General features: G+C 40.6%; 1 protein-coding gene across 1 annotated transcript in view; it reads right to left on the bottom strand.

Moving 5' to 3' along the window:
• Positions 1–2422: 2422 nt before the first annotated feature.
• The window catches only part of LOC120927257 (ubiquinol-cytochrome-c reductase complex assembly factor 2), a 57108-nt gene continuing 36070 nt past the window's right edge, over positions 2423–23460 (bottom strand). The window contains exons 2-4 of the mRNA XM_040337808.1: positions 12411–12485; positions 2916–2985; positions 2423–2622 (exon numbers count right to left, since the gene is read on the bottom strand). Coding sequence (XP_040193742.1) covers positions 2525–2622; positions 2916–2985; positions 12411–12485 — 243 coding nt within the window. The 3' untranslated portion in view covers positions 2423–2524. The remainder of the gene's footprint in view (positions 2623–2915; positions 2986–12410; positions 12486–23460) is intronic.

Genomic DNA, 23460 nt, shown 5'->3' with positions numbered 1-23460 from the left:
TGTGTCTTTCTTCATCAATTGAGGGTCACCTTTAGCTGCTTGAGTGACATTAGCTCCCTATCCACCCCACATGATGACTGGGGCTGTCCATCAGAAAAATTCAGAACCATGGTTTATTATTTTTCATCAAACACAGAATACTTTTTTTCTTCCAGTTAAATCACGACTGCAACAGCACCAATCTGTGCTTGGCAGTCATCTGCTTAGAATGCTCTGCTTAGAAAAAAAAAAAAAATGATTTTTTTTTTGCCTGAAAAAAAATTTGCATTTATTATCATCATCTTTTGAAGGGTACTTTCACACTGAGGCGCTGGCGGTAAAGTGCCACTATTTTTAGTGGCGCTTTACCATCGTATTTGCTGCGATTTTTTGCCACTAGCGGGGAGATTTTAACCCCCACTAGCGGCCAAAAAAAGGGGTTAAACCCGCCTGCAAAACGCTGCTGCAGCGGCGGTACGGCCACGCTGCCCCATTGATTTCAATGAGCAGGGGCACTATAGGAGCGGTATTTTCACTGCGCCTCAAATATATGGCTGGCAGGACATTTTTTACCGTCCTGTCAGCGCAATGCTCCAGTGTGAAAGCCCTCAGGCTTTCACACTAGATAGAAAGGAGCGGCTCTTTCAGGGCGCTTTGCAGACGCTGTTTTTAGTGCATCAGCGCCTGAAAAGTGCCTCAGTGTGAAAGCAGCCTAAAGGTGAACTTCAATGCTTCTCTTCAGTGATTAATTGTTACAGACTTTTGTTGAGCTGGTAAAGTTTCGCCTTGCAGCTAATGCTTGCTACACACCTTGCAATGTTGTTTTCAACCATAAATTGTTTTCTAGCAGCAAATATACTATTATATCGGGAGTGGTAATGCCTTCTTGATTGGCAATGAGGTGGCTTTGATTGATATACACCCCATTTTTGATAATTTGGTCTTTGAAAACACAAAAAGAAATGGTTATTGTTTATAGCTGAAGCTGAAAACCAACAATTGCTGTCCATAAGCATGGCCATTTTCACACAATTAGAGATCAATAAATGGATCAATGCAATCTTCACGGTCTATTGAAGCTGTAAAACAACAACCATTGGGGGCATGTTGCCCTGATCTGTTTTTTTTTTTTTTTTTTTTTTTAACACGCTCTGTCTTTGGTCAGCAGTACTCTAAAACCCGCCATAGATGAATCAATTTAAATTTTTTTGCAGGAAAGAGAAAAAAATAATAATAATCGCTTGATTCCCCAATTAACACTACCTATAGGCGCACCTGCAGCCGGTAGAAGGCAATGACTCTGCAGGAGGAGCCACAGTCAGGCTGTATTCACACCTATGCAGTTTTGGTGCTGTCTGCATTTTTCAGATTTGCACTCCAATCCATTTACCATGGTATCCTATAGAACACGTTCTGTAGCGCAAATTTGCAAAAAGCACTAAATATGCATAGGTGTGAATCCAGCCCGACTGTGGCTCCTCCTGCGCAGTCATTGCGTTCTTCTGGCGGCGGGGTCGCCTATAGGTACAATAAATATCTCCTATATGTGCACCATTTAGGAGATTGTAGCGCGCCGAAGATGTAGTCGGCGCATGCGCCGTGAAGAAACGGCCCTCTGTGCCATTTCTTCACTAGCGAGTGCTGTGACTGGCAGCTTCTGTGCATGGGAGAGACGTTGCGTGACTCCGGCCAGTCAAAGCATCGGAGACCGCGCCCCCTAAAGGAAGCGGGGCGAACATGGATGCGGCCTCCAGCTGGGACAGCGCAGGCTTCATTTGCAGGCAAGTGGCACATAATGGGCTAGAATGCGATGAATAGTAGCTCATTAGGTTTTTACTTTGCATGGAACTAAAGAGGATCAGGGTTTTATTTCCTCTTTAAGGGCTTATTATCATAGAAAGCAGCCTTTGCCACCCTTGTGCTGGATAATTTTTCAGAATATGGTTGACAGGTGTCTGGGAGGTAATTTGTCATCTTCTCTACACCTATTTAAGCCCTAAAAAGGTTGGACTACTACTGCATGCATTGCAAGTGGTTGTGGCACAGGCCCATTAACTTTAATAGGTTGAGATTGGCAGAGGTACTGCCCACTGAATGTAATGGGAGGTGTATAGCCCTGAACGGCATGTCTGTTTTTGTGGGCGATAAAACCACAACTCTGTCACATGCTTTTACCAAACTTTGGCTGCAAGTCTCAACACTGCCCATTACCTTTTGAATAACATCTAATTATCAGAAGACATTTCAATGTTGTGCTGTAAATCAGTTTGCAACTTATACAGCGCTGAAACGAGGTGCATTTCCAGGAATTTTACTCTCAAGAATTACTAAAACAATACAACTTGCAAATCAAGGGTGAATAAAAAATGTGCATTTTTCACAGGGCATGCACCTGGCAATCGTTCAGACGTTTCCATGGGTTAAAGTAAGAACACACAAGGAATGGAAAGGAAAAGGTCTGTTTATTAGGAGAGACTGTATATAGCAGATGGTGGGGTTTGTTCAGGAAGGGAGTGCACATGGATTGTTCTGATAACAATAAGAGTTACTCCTTTGCTCCATCCTGAGGGGATTTAGCATTAAACTTGTCCATGAGTCTCTTCCACATTCCTCTTTTCATTTCATCCATCTGTTGCAGACTGTCTGTGGCAAAAAAGGACATTTTATTTGCTGGATAAAAGTATCAGTAATATGACTTCTTATGGCTACCACAAATATAAAGGTTTACATAAATATAAAATATATTTGCAATAAAATAAATATTTCTTGCAACTCTAAAGCTGATGTATTATAGAAAACATCTAACTGTAAATAAAAATGTATATGGCAAAAAGTTCTGCTTCTCCAAGTCTGCTACTCACTGAGCCAAGTGGTCAAAGCAAATAATTCACACAAAAAAAATAGCAGCAGATATAATGAATAAATAAATGGCTTACCAGTTGCAAGTACCATTCTGTATTCCTCAGCAGTGATTTCTGTAAAACTTGTATCCTGAAGTCGTGGATACTTCGAGAAAAAAAAAAAAACTGATTTTTAAAAAGCGACATGCTGCTTTGAATAAGCAATCTAAGCAATATATTTTTATACAATGTACTTGTGCTCCCCCTGCTGGACACAGCTATTGCCATTTGAGTGTGGAGGGGAATGCAAAGCCATACGAGAGATAAAAGGAATTCAATTAGGACTGTTTGTGTAATATTTAGTTGAAAATGAAAGGCAAAACTTAATTTGCATAGGCATAGTGTAGTGAGGAGTTAGAACCACTGTCAGATTTGTATTGCTGTTCATGTCCTTGTAAGTCCCCTTTACACTTATACGACTTGTACCATGATTTTGGATGGCAAAATAGTATGACAAGTCATTCTCCATGATTTTCAATGACTACCATTCATGTCATGCCGACTTTAAAGTAGTTCCTGCACTACTTTTTTACTGAAGTAGGATTCCGTATTAACAGATCCGACTTTGGCATACGACTTGTGCATAAGGGGGAACTCCACGCCAATTTTTGTTGAAAAAAAGGTTCCCCCTTCATGAGCATACAGGGCCCATAGGTTTGGTATGGATTTTAAGGGGAACCCCCACGCCAAAAAATCGGCGTGGGGTCCCCCCCAAAATCCATACCAGACCCTCATCCAAGCACCAGCCCGGCTGGTCAGGAAAGGGGTGGGGACAAGCACCCCCCCCCCTTCTGAGACGTACCAAGCAGCATGCCCTCAACATAGGGGGTGGGTGCTTTGGGGGGTATATATATATATATATATATATATATATATATATATATATATATATATAATGTTCTGCATAAAAGTCGTTTTACAAATGTGGAGCCTGACTAAACCTAGTGTTTGCTAATTGACCCATATGCCTTTTTATTTATAACACACAGCCCATGACCATAGGGTTACATATGAAATAAATAATGGTGACTGCGCTGTGTGAGGAAGTGGAAAGAGCAGATGCACAGGGAAATGAATAGCAAAAACCCACCACTGAGTAATTGCTAAAACCAGTGAGGGTGGGAGGTCTGTGGGTCAGTAATGGTGAACAGCAATAAGCATAAATTAGATATTAACATATACTATAATTAAATTAAATAGTGAACATCACAAACATGAAAAGCATGTAAATCCAAACAGCTTAGTTGATGTGAATGGTGCCAGAAAGTTCAGATTAAACACAATCCAGGTGGAGTCCCAGAAGTGGGAAGATGTGGGACCGTAATAAGGTAAAAAAGTCAAATAACACAAATAAAGTCTTAAAACCCACCACTGAGTAATCGCTAAAACCAGTGGGGGTGGGAGGTCTGTGGGTCAGTAATGGTGAACAGCAATAAGCATAAATTAGATATTAACATATACTATAATTAAATTAAATAGTGAACATCACAAACATGAGAAGCATGTAAATCCAAACAGCTTAGTTGATGTGGATAGTGACAGAAAGTTCAAAATATAACACAATCCAAATGGAGTCCCAGAAGTGGGAAGATGTGCGACCGTAATAAGGTAAAAAAAAAAGTCAAATAAAGTCTTAAAGTGCACTGTGAACAATAATAGAGGCCCAAGGGGGTATCCCGTGGTAGAAGAGCAGACTTCGGTGCAAAACGAGCGCCGTGCTCCTCCCGTTAGGGACAGGAAGTACCAGACCCCACACATCCTAATGGGAGGAACACGAGCACGGTGCTCGTTTTGTTTGGAAACACCTTACCACTGGAAATGTGAGTTTTTTTTTTTTACCCTTTCTTTTATATTAAACCTTTTATGCGGAGCTGCACCATTGCCTTCCTCTTGTTTTTTGTTTACATACCCCTCCGAGCACCCAACACCCAGTGGATGCCTAGGTGGTAACGAAAGATAGAGGAAGTGCACCTATCAAGACGGATCGCACGAACTCGCCGTTCGTAGGAGATAGGCCCACTGCTATAGGCCTCCATGTGAGTGCACGTGCATGTGATATATTATCTTCCATACCTGCAGTCCCAGTATTATGCCATATCTGCCCTTGTCTTTCACTTTCAACATGACCATTTGATGTGGAGATTTTGATGTCACCTCTACCCTGCTGAGCCTGTGAACATACAGTGTTTAATTGGTTTTAGGCTGTCCGTGCTATGGCCTGGAGGTGAGCCTTTTACACCACTAGAGGTGTGCGCACCGAAGTCTGCTCTTCTACCACGGGATACCCCCTTGGGCCTCTATTATCGTTCACAGTGCACTTTAAGACTTTGTTTGTGTTATTTGACTTTTTTACCTTATTACGGTCCCACATCTTCCCTCTTCTGGGACTCCATTTGGATTGTGTTATATTTTGAACTTTCTGGCACTATCCACATCAACTAAGCTGTTTGGATTTACATGCTTCTCATGTTTGATGTTCACTATTTAATTTAATTATAGTGTATGTTAATATTTTATTTATGCTTATTGCTGTTCACCATTACTGACCCACAGATCTCCCACCCCCACTGGTTTTAGCGATTACTCAGTGGTGGGTTTTTGCTACTTACTTCCCTGTGCATCTGCTCTTTCCACTTCCTCACACAGCGCAGTCACCATTATTTATTTCATTCACATATTTCTGGCCAGGACCGGTTCCAGGTAACTGCAGCAGTGCCCCCCCCCCCCCAAAGTATTTAGCACCGATAGCGCGAGAGCCCTTCCAATTCATAGGGTTACATAGTCATTCAGGTTGAAAAAAAACACAAGTCCATCTAGTTCAACCCCCAAAAAATATAAAATCCCATATACAGTTGTGCTCATAAGTTTACATACCCTGGCAGAATTTATTATTTCTTGGCCATTTTTCACAAAAACACAAAAAAAAAAAAAATCACTCATGGTTAGTGTTTGAGAATGAATGGTTTCAGCCAATCAACTGTTTACTCTTTTTAAATCATAATGGCAACATAAACTACCCAAATGACCCTGATCAAAAGTTTACATACCCCAGTTCTTAATACCGTGTGTATTGCCACCTTTAACATCAATGACAGCTTGAAGTCTTTTGTAGTATTTGTGGATGAGGCTCTTTATCTTCTCAGATGTTAAAACTGCCTATTCCTCTTGGCAAAAAGCCTCCAGTTCCTGTAAATTCTTGGGCTGTCTTACATGAACTGCACATTTGAGATCTCCCCAGAGTGGCTCAATGATATTGAGGTCAGGAGACTGAGATGGCCACTCCAGAACCTTCACTTTATTCTGCTGTAGCCAATGACAGGTCAACTTGGCCTTGTGTTTTGAATCATTGTCATGTTGTAATGTCCAAGTACGTCCCATGAGCAGCTTCCTGGCTGATGAATGCAAAATGTTCCTCCAGTATTTTTTGATAACATACTGCATTTATCTTGCCAACAATTTTGACCAAATTTCCTGGGCCTTTGTAGCTCACACATCCCCAAAACATCAGCGATCTACCTTCGTGTTTCACAGTAGGAATGGTGTACCTTTCATCATAGGCATTGTTGACTCCTCTCCACATGTAGAGTTTATGGTTGTGGCCAAAAAGTTACATTTTGGTTTCATCACTCCAAATTACTTTGTGCCAGAAGGTTTGAGGCTTGTCTGTGCTGTTTGGCGTATTGTAAGCAGGATACTTTGTGGCATTTGCCTAGTAATGGCTTTTTTCTGGCGACTCGACCATGCATCTTTCTTCAAGTGCCTCCTTATTGTGCATCTTCAAACAGTCACACCACATGTTTTCAGAGAGTCCTGTATTTCACCTGGAGTTATTTGTAAGTTTTTCTTTGCATCCCAAACAATTTTCCTGTCTGTTGTGGCTAAAATTTTAGTTGGTCTACCTGACCGTGCTTTGGTTTCAACAGAACCCCTCATTTCCCACTTGTTGATTATAGTTTGCGGATTGGCATTCTCAATTCCTTGGATATCTTTTTATATCCCTTTCCTGTTTTATACAGTTCAACTACTTTTTCCCACAGATCCTTTGACAATTATTTTGCTTTCCCCAGGTCTCAGAATCCAGAAACATCAGTGCAGCACTGGATGAAAGATGCAAGGGTCTGTCAGGAGTCCAGAAACACATTGACCTTTTATACACACACACTAATTACAAGAAAACAGAGCTCAGGTGAGGATGGCTAGCTTTAATAGCCATTCAAACCTCTGTGTCAACTTGTGTCCATATTATCAGGCCAAAATCACCAGGGTGTGTAAACTTTTGATCAGGATTATTTGGGTAGTTTCTGTTGCCATTATGATTTAAAAAAGAGTAAACACAGTTGATTGATAATAAATGGCTTTAGCCAAACACCAACCATGAGCGAAAGAAACTTTTTGTGTTATCATTCATATTCTCTGAAAAATGGCCAAGAAATCATAAATTCTGCCAGGGTATGTAAACTTATGAGCACAACTGTACACAATCTTTCACCCACAGTTGATCCAGAGGAAGGCGAAAAACCCCAGCAGAGCATGCTCCAATTTGCCACAGTAGGGGAAAAAATTCCTTCCCAATCCCCCCTGAGAGGCAATCGGATTTTCCCTGGATCTACTTTACCTAAAAATGTCAGTAGGCAGTTATGTGCAGAAACTTTTCCGTATTTGGAGATGAAAGCTTTTTTCATCTAGGACGTAAATAGTGACCCCCTGTCCTCTGATGACCTTAAAGTGAATAACTCAACACCAAGTTCATTATATGGACCACTTATGTATTTGTACATGTTGATCATATCCCCCCCCCCCCACCCTAATCTCCTCTTCCCAAGAGGGAATAGATTCAGTTCCTCTAATCTTTCCTCATAGCTGAGCTCCTCCATGCCTCTTATCAGTTTGGTTGCCCTTCTCTGCACTTTCTCCAGTTCTCCAATATCTTTTTGTAAACTGGTGCCCAAAACTGAACTGCATATTCCAGATGATGTCTTACTAATGATTTGTACAGGGGCAAAATGATATCTTGTTCTCTGGAGTCCATACCTCTTAATACAAGAAAGGACATTGCTTGCATTGGAAACCACAGCTTGGCATTGCATGCCATTATTGAGCTTATGATCCACCAAAACCCCCAGATCCTTCACTACGGATTCCCCTAGTATGCATTATGCATGCATATTCTTAGCCCCCAAGTGCATAACTTTACATTACATTTACAGGTATAGAAACTCAGAATGTACATACAGAATTAAAGCTTACATTAAAACTCATCTTACACAAGTAAACACATAAAAATAGTACATGAAAAGTAAGTGGGTTGTATACAAAAAAATAAAATAAGGCAACTGATACTCTTCAGGCCAATTTCACTCAAAATTCACATCTTAGTTTTGCATGATTGCCAGTATATTGAGTCACATTATTTCTGTTTGTGATTCTCGGGAATGCCAGAGGATTTTGCAAAATTTAGGAAACGGGTCTGTTCCAACCAAACATGTTATGTATTTTACAGCATTTTTTTCAGAAAAGGAAAAAAAAGACACAAACTTTTTTTAAATTATTATTTAAACTGGAGCTGTCCACACCAACAATCACAATGTGACACTTAGCCCTCGTTCACAATGAACACGGCTTTGAAATCGTGCAAGTTCATCTGAACTCGCACGATTTCAGAGCCGCATTTAAGTTCAACTTCATGCAAAGATGTCTATTGAAATCACCCCCGAAGTCGTCAAAAGTAGTGCAGGAACTACATTTTGGAAATCGGTGCGGCCCCGCATTAATTGGGACATTCTTATTGCCTGCAATAGGCTCAGATTTGACATGTGATTTGACCTATCAAATCGTGCCGATGTGAACGGAGGCTTGGGGGTATTTACAAGAAAATACATAGGATTGGGTAGCAGTGTCTTCATAGTTTTTGCTGCAGGCCGCATGTATGTTATTACGAGGCTGGCCGCAAGAATCCAGAAGAGAAAGCTGCATCCCTCTGGTGATGTCAAGTGGTGCAGCACTGGGTATGCTGCGGAGAAGCTGTGGATCCATGGATTGCTGGGCATGCATTTTTTTGGTGCACATGCCAGCTTATAGAGGTTAGGGGAGGGAAGTTCCTCTTTAACCTTGTAACTAAAAAGGTAACCCCCCCCCCCCCATTTTGGATACCCCAGTGAGTTTTTTGGCCATCTGTGTCCCATAGAGGAGATTTACCTTAATGTAGTGGCCCACAGCCAGAACAGGAAGTGAGAAAATCCCTTCAAAGTGAGAATCCTAGGGTGTCACAGAACTAGTGTCTCAGTTGGAAGATTTCCCCTCTATTACCGTTCTGCCACCTTAAGCACCCAGACTCTTCTACTATGAAGTCTGCTATTGTCATAAATGCAGTATGCAGTTTAGCATTGTCCTGCTGGAATATGCAAGGCCTTCTTAGAAAAAGAGGTCTGTATGGCAGCAAACGCTGCACTAAAACCTGGATAGATCTTTCAGGATTGATGGTGCCTTTCCAGATGTGCAACTACCCATTCCATATGTACGAATGCAACCCTATACCAACAGAGATGAAGGCTTTTGAACTTAGCGCAGAAAACAAGCTGGAAGGTCCCTCTTGTCTTTAGCCCGGAGGACAATGCACCCACGCTTGCAAAAAAGAATGTAACATTTTGATTTGTCTGACCACAGAACAGAACAAAGGGGAAAGGTTGTTGCGCTAAAATAAAAAATCTAAACAATAAAGTTGAGGAAAAAATTAATTATGGAGCCAGTAACCCAAATCAATGAGGGACTAGAAAGAGGATAAATTCAGTCCTACTGCATCCACAAAAATAAAGTTCATATAGAAGTAGCAAATGTTGAGGAGCAAAATAAAAAACCTTGAACCAGTAAGAATTGGAGGCTTACCGAATGGCAAGCAGTGTGTGCTTGCGGCTGCAAACCCCAGCCAGGGCCTTTAAAATGATCCTCGCAGGGGGAGATGGAAAGAGAATAGGATTCTTGAAGTCTCCACCGAAAACCAAATTTATTGAACCGTATCATAGGAAGAAAACATTCAATGGTGAAGTATGTTTGATCAGCTCACACATAAGGTAAAAAAGTGACTTTGAGAACCACCATCACCAGCACCCTATAAAGGTCAGACCTTAAAATTCATAGGTAGGACCTGCAGCTTTACAGAGTGCCTTGTCGCTGGCCTGCAGCTTCCCAGGTACCCATTGAACACGGAGGATACTTAGGACTTCAATTACAGCCCAGGAATTAAAGGCCCAGGCTAGGGTTTTAGCCACTTGCTGATGTTCATACATGTTCTGGTAAGCCTCCTATTTATAGGGTGCTGGTGATGGTGGTTCTCAAAGTCACTTTTTTACCTTATGTGTGAGCTGATCAAACATACTTCACCATTGAATGTTTTCTTCCTATGATACGGTTCAATAAATTTGGTTTTCGGTGGAGACTTCAAGAATCCTCTTCTCTTTCCATCTCCCCCTGCGAGGATCATTTTAAAGGCCCTGGCTGGGGTTTGCAGCCGCAAGCACACACTGCTTGCCATTCGGTAAGCCTCCAATTCTTACTGGTTCAAGGTTTTTTATTTTGCTCCTCAACATTTGCTACTTCTATATGAACTTTATTTTTGTGGATGCAGTAGGACTGAATTTATCCTCTTTCTAGTCCCTCATTGATTTGGGTTACTGGCTCCATAATTAATTTTTTCCTCAACTTTATTGTTTAGATTTTTTATTTTAGCGCAACAACCTTTCCCCTTTGTTCTATGTTGTTGTGTTTGTATAACACTCCGTTGATGCAGCTTTACTAGTAATTTATTGACTTTTATTGTTTTTTAGCGCGGTATTTTTTTTCTTTTGTCACAGAACAGAACAGTTTTCCACTTTGCAACAGACCATTTTCAATGAGCTTTGGCACAGAAAATATGGCAGTCTTTCTGGATCATGTTCAGATATGGCTTCTTTGCACGATAGAGCTTTGACTTGCATTTTTGGATGGTACAGCAAACTGTGTTCACAGAGAGCGATTTTTGGAAGTATTCTCGAGCCCACACAGTGATATCCATCACAGAATCAAGTGTCTTCTGTGGGCCTGAAGATAACAAGCATCCAATATTGTGTTTCAGCCTTGGTCCTTGCGCACAGAGATATCTCCAGATTCTCTGAAGCTTTTGATATTATGTACTGTAGATCAATGGTCATAAACCCTGTCCTCAGGGCCCACTAACAGGCCAGATTTGATGCATTACCTTAAAGATGCAGACTAAAATATCACTGAGCAGCAAATATCACCTGTGATGTATTTCAGTTATCTTGCAAACCTGGCCTGTTAGTGGGCCCTGAGGACAGGGTTGATGACCGCTGCTGTCGATATATATTATAAAATCGTTGTAATTTTACATTGAGGGACATTAGTCTGAATATGTTTGACAATTTTAAGATGCAGCTTCTCACAGATTGGTGAACCTCTGCCCACCTTTACTTCTGAGACACTCTGACTCTCTAATGCCCCGTGCACACGATTGGAAATTCCGACAGCAAAAGTCCGATGTGAGCTTTGGAACGGAAATTCCGACCGTGTGTATATGCTCCATCGGACTTTTGCTGTCAGAATTTCCGCCAACAAAAGATTAAGAGCTGGTCCTCAAATTTTCAGACGGAAAAAAATCCTATTGGAAAATCCGATCGTCTGTAGCAATCCCGACGATGCTCGGAATCATTGAACTCAATTTTCTTGGCTCATCGTAGTATTGTACATCACTGCGTTCTTGACAGACGAAAGTTCAGAGAACTTGTGGCCGTGTGTGTGAGCGGAATTCCGTTGGAAAAAACATCCAAGGTTTTTCCTGACGGAAAATCTGATGGTGTGTACGCGGCATAAGATGCCTTTTTCATACCCAATCAGGTTACTGACCTGTTGCCAATTAACCCAATTAGTTGCAAAATGTTCCTCCCATTCTTGGTCAGTACAGTACAACTTTGAGACAGGTTGCTGCCATCAATTTCAAAATTACATTATTTTCTCGGCTTAAACACTTGGTACATTTTCTAAATTTCAATTGTGAATTAAAAAAAAAAAAAAAAAAAGGGTTTATGAGATTTGCAAATCATTGCAATGTTTGTATGTAGATTTTACACAGCGTTTCAACTTTTTTGGAATTGGGTTGTAGTTTCTGATTATATATGTACATGAGACAGCCATATACAAGGACATGCATGGCTAGCCGCTTAGCAGAGTGGCGGAGCGATTGCCTTTTACTGCAAATCTATAGATCTGCTTACATATTTTTTTTTTTTTTTTTTTTTAACCATTTCTTTTAGTAATCATTTTGCAAGACTGCATCAGCTTACTGAATGGGGTTTTAAATGTGGTTTGTGCAAGAAGGTATGGACACAGAAAAAAAAAAAAAAAAAAAAAAAGGAACACACACACACCCCATTCAAAGGTTTCCTGAACATCTACCGGACTTTTCCTTTCAATTCAGACTTACAAATCTAGATGTGTTTTACGTTTAATTGAGAGTAAGGAGTATACTATAGCATGGAATACCTTTTCTTTATAATGATTGTTGTTTATCCTATTCAGGCTTTCATGCATTTGGTCGCATACTTCTGGATCTTGAATCTGCAATAAACAGTAATTGCAAACTATAATTACTCCACGAACGAAAGCTGTAAAAACAAATTCTTCACAATATAAAATTGACAACATTGATATGACTGCCCAGGTTCCCCACAGGATTAAAACTACCAAAAAGGTTTAGGATAAACATGTTTTTTTTTTTATCTATAATTAATTTACATGGCTATGCCAGAATAATTATATTAATGTTACAAGGTCTATTATTTGCTGTAGACATCTTACAGGACTCTAATATCAAGGAACAATTAATAACATTTCTAAATAACAAAGCAGCATCTCCATTTTTATTTCCTTGATGAAGTTTTCCATTTTTAGCTCATTATGGATTCTACCTGGAGAGACCACCATGCAGAGACAATTAACCACATACCTACCAGAGAAGTGTTTTCATTTTTTGCACACGCTAAGATCTGAATTTTTTTTTTCCAGACAGGTTTACATACCTTGGAATGTTTGGCCTAGGTACAGACACAGAAGGTGGCACACACACAGGTTAAAATGGCAATTAAATTTCTCACATGTGTGGCTTTTTAAATCACAATTAGTGTGTGTATAAATAGTCAACAAGTTTGTCATCTCTCACTTGGATGCCCTAAGCAGGCTAGACAATGAGGAGGTAGAAAAGAACAGTCAAAAGACCTGCGTAACAAAGTAATGGACTTTTCTAAAGATGTTAAAATATATAAAAGATACCCAAAGCCTTGAATATGCCAGTCAGTACTGTTTAATCCCTTAAGAAGTGAAAAATTCAGGGCTCTTTTGATACCAAGCCAAGGTCAGGTAGACCAAGAAAGATTGCAGCCACAACTGGTGGAAGAATTGCTTAGAATACAAAGAAAAACCCACAGGTAACCAAAGGAGAGATACAGTCTGCTCTCCAAAAAGATGGTGTGGTTGTTTTTGAGGCGCACAAGTCAACTATACTTGAACAAAAAAGAGCTGCATGGTTGAGCTGCCAGAAGGAAGCCTTTACTGCGCCAAAGCCACAAAAAAAGCCCAATGAGGCATGTTAAGGTGTTGTTGGGCATATTGTAACCAGTTTTTTTGTAAAGGCCTCTTTCTGGCAACTCTTGCACCGCGCAGCTCTTTTTTTTGTTCAAGTATCATTGTATTGTGCTGTTCAACTACTTGCCGACCAGCCGCCGTCATTTTACGGCGGCAGGTCGGCTCCCCTGCACGAGAGCCCGTAGCTCTACATCGGCTCTCTCGCAGGCTACTAGGGGCGCTCGCCCCCGAATCCCGTGCGTGTGCCCGGTGGGCGCGATCGCCGACGGGCACACGCGATCGCTCGTTACAGAGCGGGGACCAGGAGCTGTGTGTGTTTAAACACACAGCTCCCGGTCCTGTCAGGGGGGGAAATGCTGATCTTCTGTTCATACAATGTATGAACAGAAGATCAGTGATTTCCCCTAGTGAGGCCACCCCCCCTACAGTTAGAACACACCCAGGGACATACTTAACCCCTTCCCTGCCCCCTAGTGTTAACCCCTTCACTGCAAGTGGCATTTTTATAGTAATCCAATGCATTTGTATAGCACTGATCGCTATAAAAATGGCAATGGTCCCAAAAATGTGTCAAAAGTGTCCGCCATAATGTCGCAGTACCGGAAAAAAAAAAAAAAACGCTGATCGCCGCCATTACTAGTAAAAAAAAAAAATATTAATAAAAATGCCATAAAAATACCCCCTATTTTGTAAACGCTATAACTTTTGCGCAAACCAATCAATAAACGCTTATTGCGATTTTTTTTTACGAAAAATATGTAGAAGAATACATATCGGCCTAAACTGAGGGGAAAAAAAAAAAAGTGTTTTTATATATTTTTGGGGGATATTTATTACAGCAAAATTTTAAAATTAATTGTCGCTCTATTTTTCTTTTTCTGGATCGCTAACATGCATTAAATTTTTGGACGTTTTTTTAAATGATCCTTGGTGTGCTGGCGAATATGTATATACTATTTTTGTTTATAGCGCAAAAACTAAAAAACGCAGAGGTGATCAAATACCACCAAAAGAAAGCTCTATTTGCGGGGGAAAAAGGCCGCCAATTTTGTTTGGAAGCCACGTCGCACGACCGCGCAATTGTCAGTTAAAGCAACGCAGTGCCGAATCGCAAAAAGTGCTCTGGTCTTTGGGCAGCAATATGGTCCGGGGGTTAAGTGGTTAAAAACAACCACACCGTCTTTTTCCAGAGCAGCCTGTACTTCGCCTGAGGTTACCTGTGGGTTTTTCTCTGTATCCTAAACAATTTCTGTGGCAGTTATGGCTGAAATCTTTTTTCATCTACCTGACCTTGGCTTGGTATCAAGAGATCCCCACATTTTCCACTTCTTATTAAAAGATTGAACAGTACTGACTGGCATATTCAAGGCTTTGGATATCTTTTTATATTCTTTTCCCATCTTTGTAAAGTTCCATTACCTTTTACGCAGGTCTTTTGACTGTTCTTTTCTGCTCATAATGGCTTAATATCTAGCCTGCTTAGTGCATCCATGTGAGAGCCAACAAACTCTTTGACTATTTATACACAGACACAAATTGCGATTTAAAAAGCCACAAATGTGGGAAATTAACCTTTAATAGCCATTTTAACCTGTGTGTGCCACCTTGTGTGTCTGTGCTAAGGCCAAACATTAGAGGGTATGTAAACTTTTGATCAGGGCCATTTGGGTGATGTCCGTTATCAATATGATTTTAAAAGGATCCGAAAAAACAATAATACATGGCTTCATGTGATCACTAGCCTTGAATAAAAAAATTAAAAAAAAAGGACAGCTTCTTGGCATGATTAGTCATATTTTCAATATAAATACCACAATTTCTGCCAGAATATGCAAACTTTTGAGCACAACTGTATATACATAATCACCATGTATAAATTACATAAGTGGTCCATATAGTGATCTTTGTGTAGAATTATTCACTTTCAGGGACTCTTTACGTCTGGAGGAAAAGATATTCACCTCCACCCACGGAAAGGCTTCCTCACAGTAAGAGCTGTGAAAATGTAAATAAGACTCCCTCAAGAACTAGTCCTGGCCAGCTCAGCAGAGCTGGATGCATTTCTAAATGAACAAAACGTAACTCGGTAATAACGTGTATAGATAAAAACACCAGGGACTTTTGATCCAGGGAATACCCGTGTGCCTTCTTGGGGATCCAAAGCTGGACAATGCTTTTGCAGGATTTTTTTTGCCTTCTTCTGGATAAACTGTGTAGAGGATTTTGTATAAGCAAATATTTTTTCTCTATTGGTTGAATTAGATTGACTCTTTTCCACCTAACTTTGTAACTATGATATATTCGTCATAACAATGGTAAGGCAAAAGATTGTACCATTTGTATGATATATTCACAAAATCAATGTTATAGCTACGTTTGTACTATTGTATTAAGCAATTGGACTCGTGAAACAGATATATATTCTGTGTCTATTGGGATCTTAAGCACCTGCCAAATTTTATACAGCAATTAGTGCACATTTAATATGCCTAGTAAAGATAGAAGCCAGTGTTTAGAATGCTATTCCGTTAAATGAATATATGAGCAATGAATCATGCCACGAAAAGCACATCAAAAGCGTGCATGAGCTTCTCTGATTCTGCAGCTCTTTTCATGTTCTTTTGATGCGTTGAAGTCAGGACCAAACACAGGAATGCATGGGGGAAGGGAATTAGGTGCAAAGGATATAACAGAATAAGAAGTATTGTGCTAAAATAAGCCATTTCCAGACCTAGTAGTCTTTTTTTTTTAGTCCTGTAGTATGCGAAACAAAACTATAGACACAAAGAAGCTCCAAAAAGATGGAGGCTGACAGAGAACCTCGGTAGTCTAGGTTTTGAATTTCTACTTTACATATTTAGGATTCATTATATTTTGCATCGGACCAGAACAAAGTTCCTCGTTTCCTCCTCATGTGTCCCTCATTTTGGTCTGGTCTATATAGTTGTATATAAAATCCACAACTTATCTATAAAAAAAGTATTTTCCCGTGCTAAGTCTTTCATCTCATTTCTAAATTGCTGCATTTAAAAATTCCAAAAGCCAATATAAAAAGGAATAGTAGTGGTAAAAAAAAAAAAAAAAAAAAAAAAAAACCCCACTTGTGGGTTTAACCAATCTTTTAACAATTCTCCTTTAAGGGGGCCGAGGTAGGGGGGGTGTGTTTAATGCCTACATACCTTTGCTAATAGGTATCCTTTATTGGAAATGCCCCTGCATACCTCCCAACTTCCAGAGACGGGAATCATTTTATAAAGAAAAGGTCAGTGAATTCAAAGTCATAGCAGTGAGCCACCAGCAGTACATACAACACACACACACATTCTCAAATGTATACTCTACTTGTACACCGGAGACTGCAAGCTCACTTCAGAAAACCATGGATACAACCAAATATGAAGAAGACCTATATCAGTGATGATGAACCTTGGCACCACAGAGGTTTTGGAACTACATTTCCCATGGTACTCAACTACACTGCAGAGGTTTTGAGCATTGTGGGAAGTGTAGTTCCAAAACATCTGGGGTGCCAAGGTTCGTCATCACTGACCTATATGGATGTTATCTCTATACCTCCCACAGTTAAAGCGGAGGTCCAGCTGAAAAAATAAAATAAAAATTAAGTCAGCAGCTACAAACACTGTAGCTGCTGTCTTTTAATAAGCACATTTACCTGTCCAGGTTGCCCACGATGTCGGCCACCCGAGGCCGATCCGTCGATCGCGACAGGTCTCAGCACCGCCATCCTCACTAAGGGAAACAGGCAGTGGAGCCTTGCGGCTTCACTGCCCATGCGCGAGTCACACGCCGCTTTGTGATTGGGCGGCTGACTTCTGGGAGACACACAGTTCGCAGAAGTCAGCGCGCCCCATTCCCCAGAAGAGAACATGAGGAGGATGAGACCAGGGGAGCACTGTGGACAAGGAAGGGGCAGATTAGGAAGATCTGCCTAGTAACAACCATTTCTGGCAAGTATAAAAAAACAAAACATTTTTTTTCTAAATTATTTGAGCCTTTTTGGGAATTTTTTTATTTTTTTATAGGGTGGACCTCCGCTTTGAAGCATGGGTTGAAAATGTAACGAATTAAGCTGCTCCAGGTAGATAGGCAAGTCTGGGTTCAAGTGAAGGATAATGAATGGGGTGCACACCCTGTCACCGCAGCAGAAGTATGTGTAGAGTAAACAAAGGATGGCCGCACTACCATACACAATGCAAGGAGATTTATTTCCAAAATATAAAAAAAACAGCACTGGAATGGTACAAACAGGGGGAAGCACGTGACGTGTTTTACACAACTAGCGTGCTTTATCACAACCATACAAAAGTAAATCACCTTTCAAATATTTATGTAAAACACCACATGTAATCAATTGATTAATTGGGTGATTAGACTGATTGAACTTATCGTTTCTAACCTTCGTCCTCATTAGGTTTCGCAGGGTCTGCAGTGAGGAAGAGGATTTTCAGAGAGAAAAGAAGGAAATGTGCAATAGATTTTATGCCCGGGGTTATAATTCTTCTACCTCAAGTAGGGCTCAAAACATTGCAGAAGCTACAGCCAGAAAAAACATAAGTCTAGTCTGACTGATAACCTCATTATCTCCACCCCATTTAGCATGGAGTTTGCTAAGATCAGGAGGATAATGGAACGCCATATACTGATTTTGTTTGAAGATAAGCGTTATGAAAAAATATTGTCAGGTGAATTTAAAGTGGCGTCAAGGCGCTGCTCCCCACTAGCGAACTCCCTGTCTCCTAGTGACTTTAGTTCCCGTATTTGCAGTAGAACATGGTTAGACATTACTGGAACATTTAAATGTGGTGGCAGATTATCCACGTCATCCTCAATTGATATCTAGTGATCAATTCTGTTCTACTGCGAATCATAGATCTTTTAAGAACAATTCCTTTATAAATTGCACTAAGAAGGTAATTTATTTAATTACTTGTAAGATGTGCGCGATCCAATATGTAGGCCGACCAGGTGACTGTGGGATCGTTTGCATGATCAGGTCTAGGACATTCAGGAGGCATGGTGAGTTTTCTGAAGTTGTAATTTTTTCCCCACAATTCTTTGCAAAAATCAAGATTTATAATTTACTTTTTTTTTTTTTTTTTTTTTTACACAAAATTGTCATATTAGCAGATTATTTCTCACACACAGCATATGCATACCACAAATTACACCCCAAAACACATTCTGCTATTCCTCCTGAGTATGGCGATACCACATGTGTGAGACTTTTACACAGCATGACCACATACAGAGGCCGAACATGCAGGGAGCACCATCAGGTGTTCTGGAGCAGAATTTCCTGACTACCTATTACACTTTTGAAGGCCCTGGAGCACCAGGACAATGGAAACGCCCCAAAAATGAGTCTTTTGAACATGTCATTTGTTTTCTAAACGTTTTTGGAAAATGTGGAAAGAAAAAAAAAAAAAAAAAGTTTTTCGAACACAAAGTTGTCCATTCATAGAATATTTCTAACACATAGCATGTACATACCAAAAATGACACCCCAAAATAGATTCTCCTACTCCTCCTGGGTACAGCGATACCACATGTGGGAGACTTTCACAGCCTGGCCACATACAGAGGCGGAGTATGGCTGGGTACTGCCGAGTATAGCTGGGTACTGCTGAAGACAGCTGGGTATGGCCGAGTATAGCCGGGTATCACGAGTATGGCTGGGGGTGGATGGGATGGATGGCAGAGTATGGTGGAGGGATGGCAGAATATGGCGGAGGAATGGCACAGGCTGTAGTTGTCACAGAGCAGCGCTGTGGGCACTACACATCCAGGCCACAGCGCTGCTGCCACCTGTTCTCTCCCTCTCCCCTCGCACTGTACCGATCCGTACAGAGAGGGGAGACAGGAACCGGACACAATGCCGGTTTGTTTACACGTGATCGCTCCATTATGGTAAATGTCCACTGTCAGCGGGCATTTACCATGATCCGTGATGCACTGGGTCCGGATATTCCCAAGGGGAGCACGATTCTATGAGGACGTCAATGTACGCCCTCCCAGAGTTATCGACTCACACGGTAGCCATCATTCCGCTATGGCGCAGTCAGCAAGTGGTTAATTATGAGTGGAACATGATGCATTTTTATCATTAACACTAGCTGAATACCCGGCGTTAGCCTTTTGGGGAGGAAAATCATAGTAATATAAATATACCCATCTTTTATATAAGGGTGTAGGTAAGGGTTAATTTAACTGTCATATATTTTTATTTGGCATACAAGTAATATGTGTACCAGGTATTATTGAAATATCTCCAGGCGTACAGAAGTTATGTGGGAACATACATTTCCCATTGATTTGCATGGGACTTTAAAGAAAAACCCCGACCCTCACAAATGGGGGTAGTTAAGGGATAAATTAAGTGGACATATAAGTAACATGTGACCAAGTGTTATCGAAATATCTACAGCCGTTTGGAAGTTATGAAGTAACATGTATTTCCCATAGAGTTGAATGGGACTTTAAAGAAAAACCCCGACCATGGCAAATGGGGGTGGGTAAGGGTTAAACCACCTATCCTATGTTTGTTGCTGACATATAAGTAACATGTGTGCCAAGTTTCATGTTAATATCTTTAGCCGTTTGGACGTGATGCTGGAACATACATACATACATACATACACACACACGTTGAGTTTTATATATATAGATTTATGATTAGGTTAATATTTAGGATATTTCTATACTCGTTAAATAGTCATTTGACAACAATTATTTAAAACTAGTCAGAGGTCTTTGTGTTCATTTGAGCGTCATACAATTTATAAAAGATGGTCTCTTGATAGGCCTTTAAAAAGTACCATTGTGCTGTCCATCATCGTGTGTTTAGTATGAGACATGAATATCCATATATCTTTTTCATCTAATCACTTGTGTGTTAGATCTTATTCAAGATCTCATGCTTTATTTCATATTTTTACTTGTCCTTGTTTCCTTCCTTTTTTGTTTACGATTATGTGTTTATTTGTATATATCCTTTTTTCTTCACAGATGTGTATATACAAAATAAATCTATTTTATTTTTTTTGTTTTTTTCCCACTTTTGGGAATTTAGGGCCAGATTCACTCCGGATACGCCGTCGTAACTCTGAGTTGCGGGGTCGTTTCAATGCGACGGATTCATAGAATCAGTTACGCATAGATTTCCCTAAGATCCGACCGGCGCAAGTGTCTTACACCGTTGTATCTTAGGCTGCATATTTACGCTGGCCGCTAGGTGGCGCTTCCGTATATTTCCGCGAGGAATATGCAAATTAGGTAGTTACGCCGATTCAGAAACGTACGTCCGGCAGGCGCAATTTTTTACGTCATTTACGTTAGGCTTTTTCCGGCGTAAAGTTACCCCTGCTATATGAGGCGTATCCTATGTTAAGTATGGACATCGTTCCCGCATCAAATTTTGAAAATGTTACGTTGTTTGCGTAAGTCGTTCGCGAATAGGGCTGGACGTAATTTACGTTCATGTCGAAAGCAATGACGATTTGCAGCGGAATTTCGAGCATGCGCACTGGGATTTTTTCACGAACGGCGCATGCCTTCAAACACGTGGGGTCACAGTGAATTTATATAAAACACGCCCACATCATCCACATTTGAATTACGCGGGCTTACGCCGGACCACATACGTTACGCCGCCGTAACATAGGGCGCAAGTTCTTTCTAAATACGGAACTTGCGCCCTAAATGACGGCGGCGTAACGTATCTGAGATACGTTACGCCGCGCAGAGAGATACACAAATGTATCTGAATCTAGCCCTTAATGTTTTCTTTTTGATGTGTGTACCTTTCTGTGAATGAAGACAAAGGTTGGAAACGACAAGTTCAATCAGTCTAATCACCTAATTAATCAATTGATTGCACGTTATGTTTTACATAAATATGTGAAAGGCGATTTACTTTTGTAAGGTTGTGACAAAGCATGCTAGTTGTGTGAAACGCGTTACCTACTTCCCCCTGTTTTTACCATTCCAGTGCTTTTTTTTATATTTTGGAAATAAATGTTGTGTATGAGAGTGTGGTCATCCTTTGTTTACTCTAGACATGGATTGAAAAATTTTAATTGTATGTTAACGTAGAACTAAAGGTTTGGATAAAAAGTAAGGGAAGATTATAACGCCTTTCATTTAATTTTTTGTCATCTGTGTCCCATAGGGGAGTCTTCCCTTCACTTCTTGTCACAGACAGGAAGTAAGAGAAAATCCCTCCAAAGTGAGGAAATCCTGGGGTATCACCAGAACTAGTGTGCCCTAGTGTGGGAGATTACCGCTTTATAAATATTGGGCTCTTAGCCCAAAGTTTGGGCTTTTATTTACTTTCACTTTGGATGATAATGGTATATAGGACAATAGAGAGGGTGCATCTCACCAACAGAAGCACGGACCGTAATACAACATTGACAAGTTTTCTTATCGCTCTCTACTCTATCCAGAACAAAAATTAAAAACTGCTTTTAGTTATAATTAAACCACACCGCTGAATGACCAGGCCATTTTTTGGCACTGCGTCTCTTGAACTGACAATTGTGCGGTCGTGCAACAATGCACCCAAACAAAATTGACATCCTTTTTTCCCCACAAATAGAGCTTTCTTTTGGTGGTATTTGATCATCTCTGTGGTTTTTATTTTTTGCGCTATAAAACAAAAAAATAGCTACAATTTAAAAAAAACAACAATATAGTTTGTACTTTTTGCTATAATAAATATCCCCATTAAAAAATAAAAATTCAGTTTAGGCCGATATGTATTCTTCTACATATTTTTTGGTAATAAAAATAAATAAATCACAATAAGCGTATATTGATTGTTTGCATAAAAGTTATAGCATCTACAAAAATGGGGAATAGATTTATAGCATTTTTTTGTTACTAGTAATGGTGGCGATCTGCAATTTTTATCAGAACTGCGTCATTATGGCAGACAGGTCGGACACTTGACACATTTTTGGGACCATTGGCATTTATACAGTGATTAGTGCTATTTACTGTATAAATGTCACAGGCAGGGAAGGGGTTAATTGTGTTCCCTAGTGTGTTTCTAACTGTAAGGGCAGGGGACTGACCTAGTGGAATTACAGATCGTGGTTCCTAGCTATTAGGAACTCACGATCTGTCAATCCTCACAGAACAGAGATTTGTGCGTTTACACACACACACACACACACACACACGTCTCTGTTCTGCCTCTCGTGCCGGCGGTCATCGCGACTGTCTGTCATGAGCATCAGCCACCATGTCGCTGCAGTGGGCGCGCCTGCTATTCCGCTTAAAGGAGCCGACGTACAGCTATGACGGCAAGCAGGATCGTACCGACCTGCCGCCGCCGTCTGGTCGGCAAGAGGTTAAGATTAAACAAGTGACAAATATGGGTTGCTTACAATTCATAAACATGAATACTGCAGGGCTTGTAGCATTAGAACTTTTCAATGGCCACTTATCCGTGTCATTGCCAAGGGAAAGTTAAGAGGAGAAGAGTAAGAACATGTATTGTATGTATGTGCAAGTCCTCAAGGGCCTACTCACAGTTGTTTTGGTAATGTTCATTTTAAAACTTGATGCCACAACACTGCTCTATGTGCAGTGCATAGTGGTGCCATTCTTTGTGAATGGAACCCAAGCACATTGTGCAGTAAAACCCAGTGGACTGTAGAGCACCAAAACAAACATCAATTGTGATGAACTGGTTGGCAATTTCATACCCCCGAAACCTGATTGACTGCAGCTTCTGCTTTAAGAGGCTATCAATAAACACAAAAGGGCTGAGGAGGGGGTGTGGCGATCAATCTGACAGAGGAAGCACAGGCAAAACACCTCATAACTCCAAGAAGGAATAAGGAGTCACTGTGTGAGATGTGGCCTATCAGACAAACGTGCCTCGCTGCTATAGGGAATATGGACAAACAGATGATGTGCAGTCATG

Source organism: Rana temporaria, chromosome 2 (genome assembly GCF_905171775.1).
Source record: "Rana temporaria chromosome 2, aRanTem1.1, whole genome shotgun sequence".
Taxonomy (NCBI): domain Eukaryota; kingdom Metazoa; phylum Chordata; class Amphibia; order Anura; family Ranidae; genus Rana; species Rana temporaria.
The sequence above is the reverse complement of the archived record's forward strand: the minus strand, read 5'-3'. Positions and strand labels throughout refer to the sequence as shown.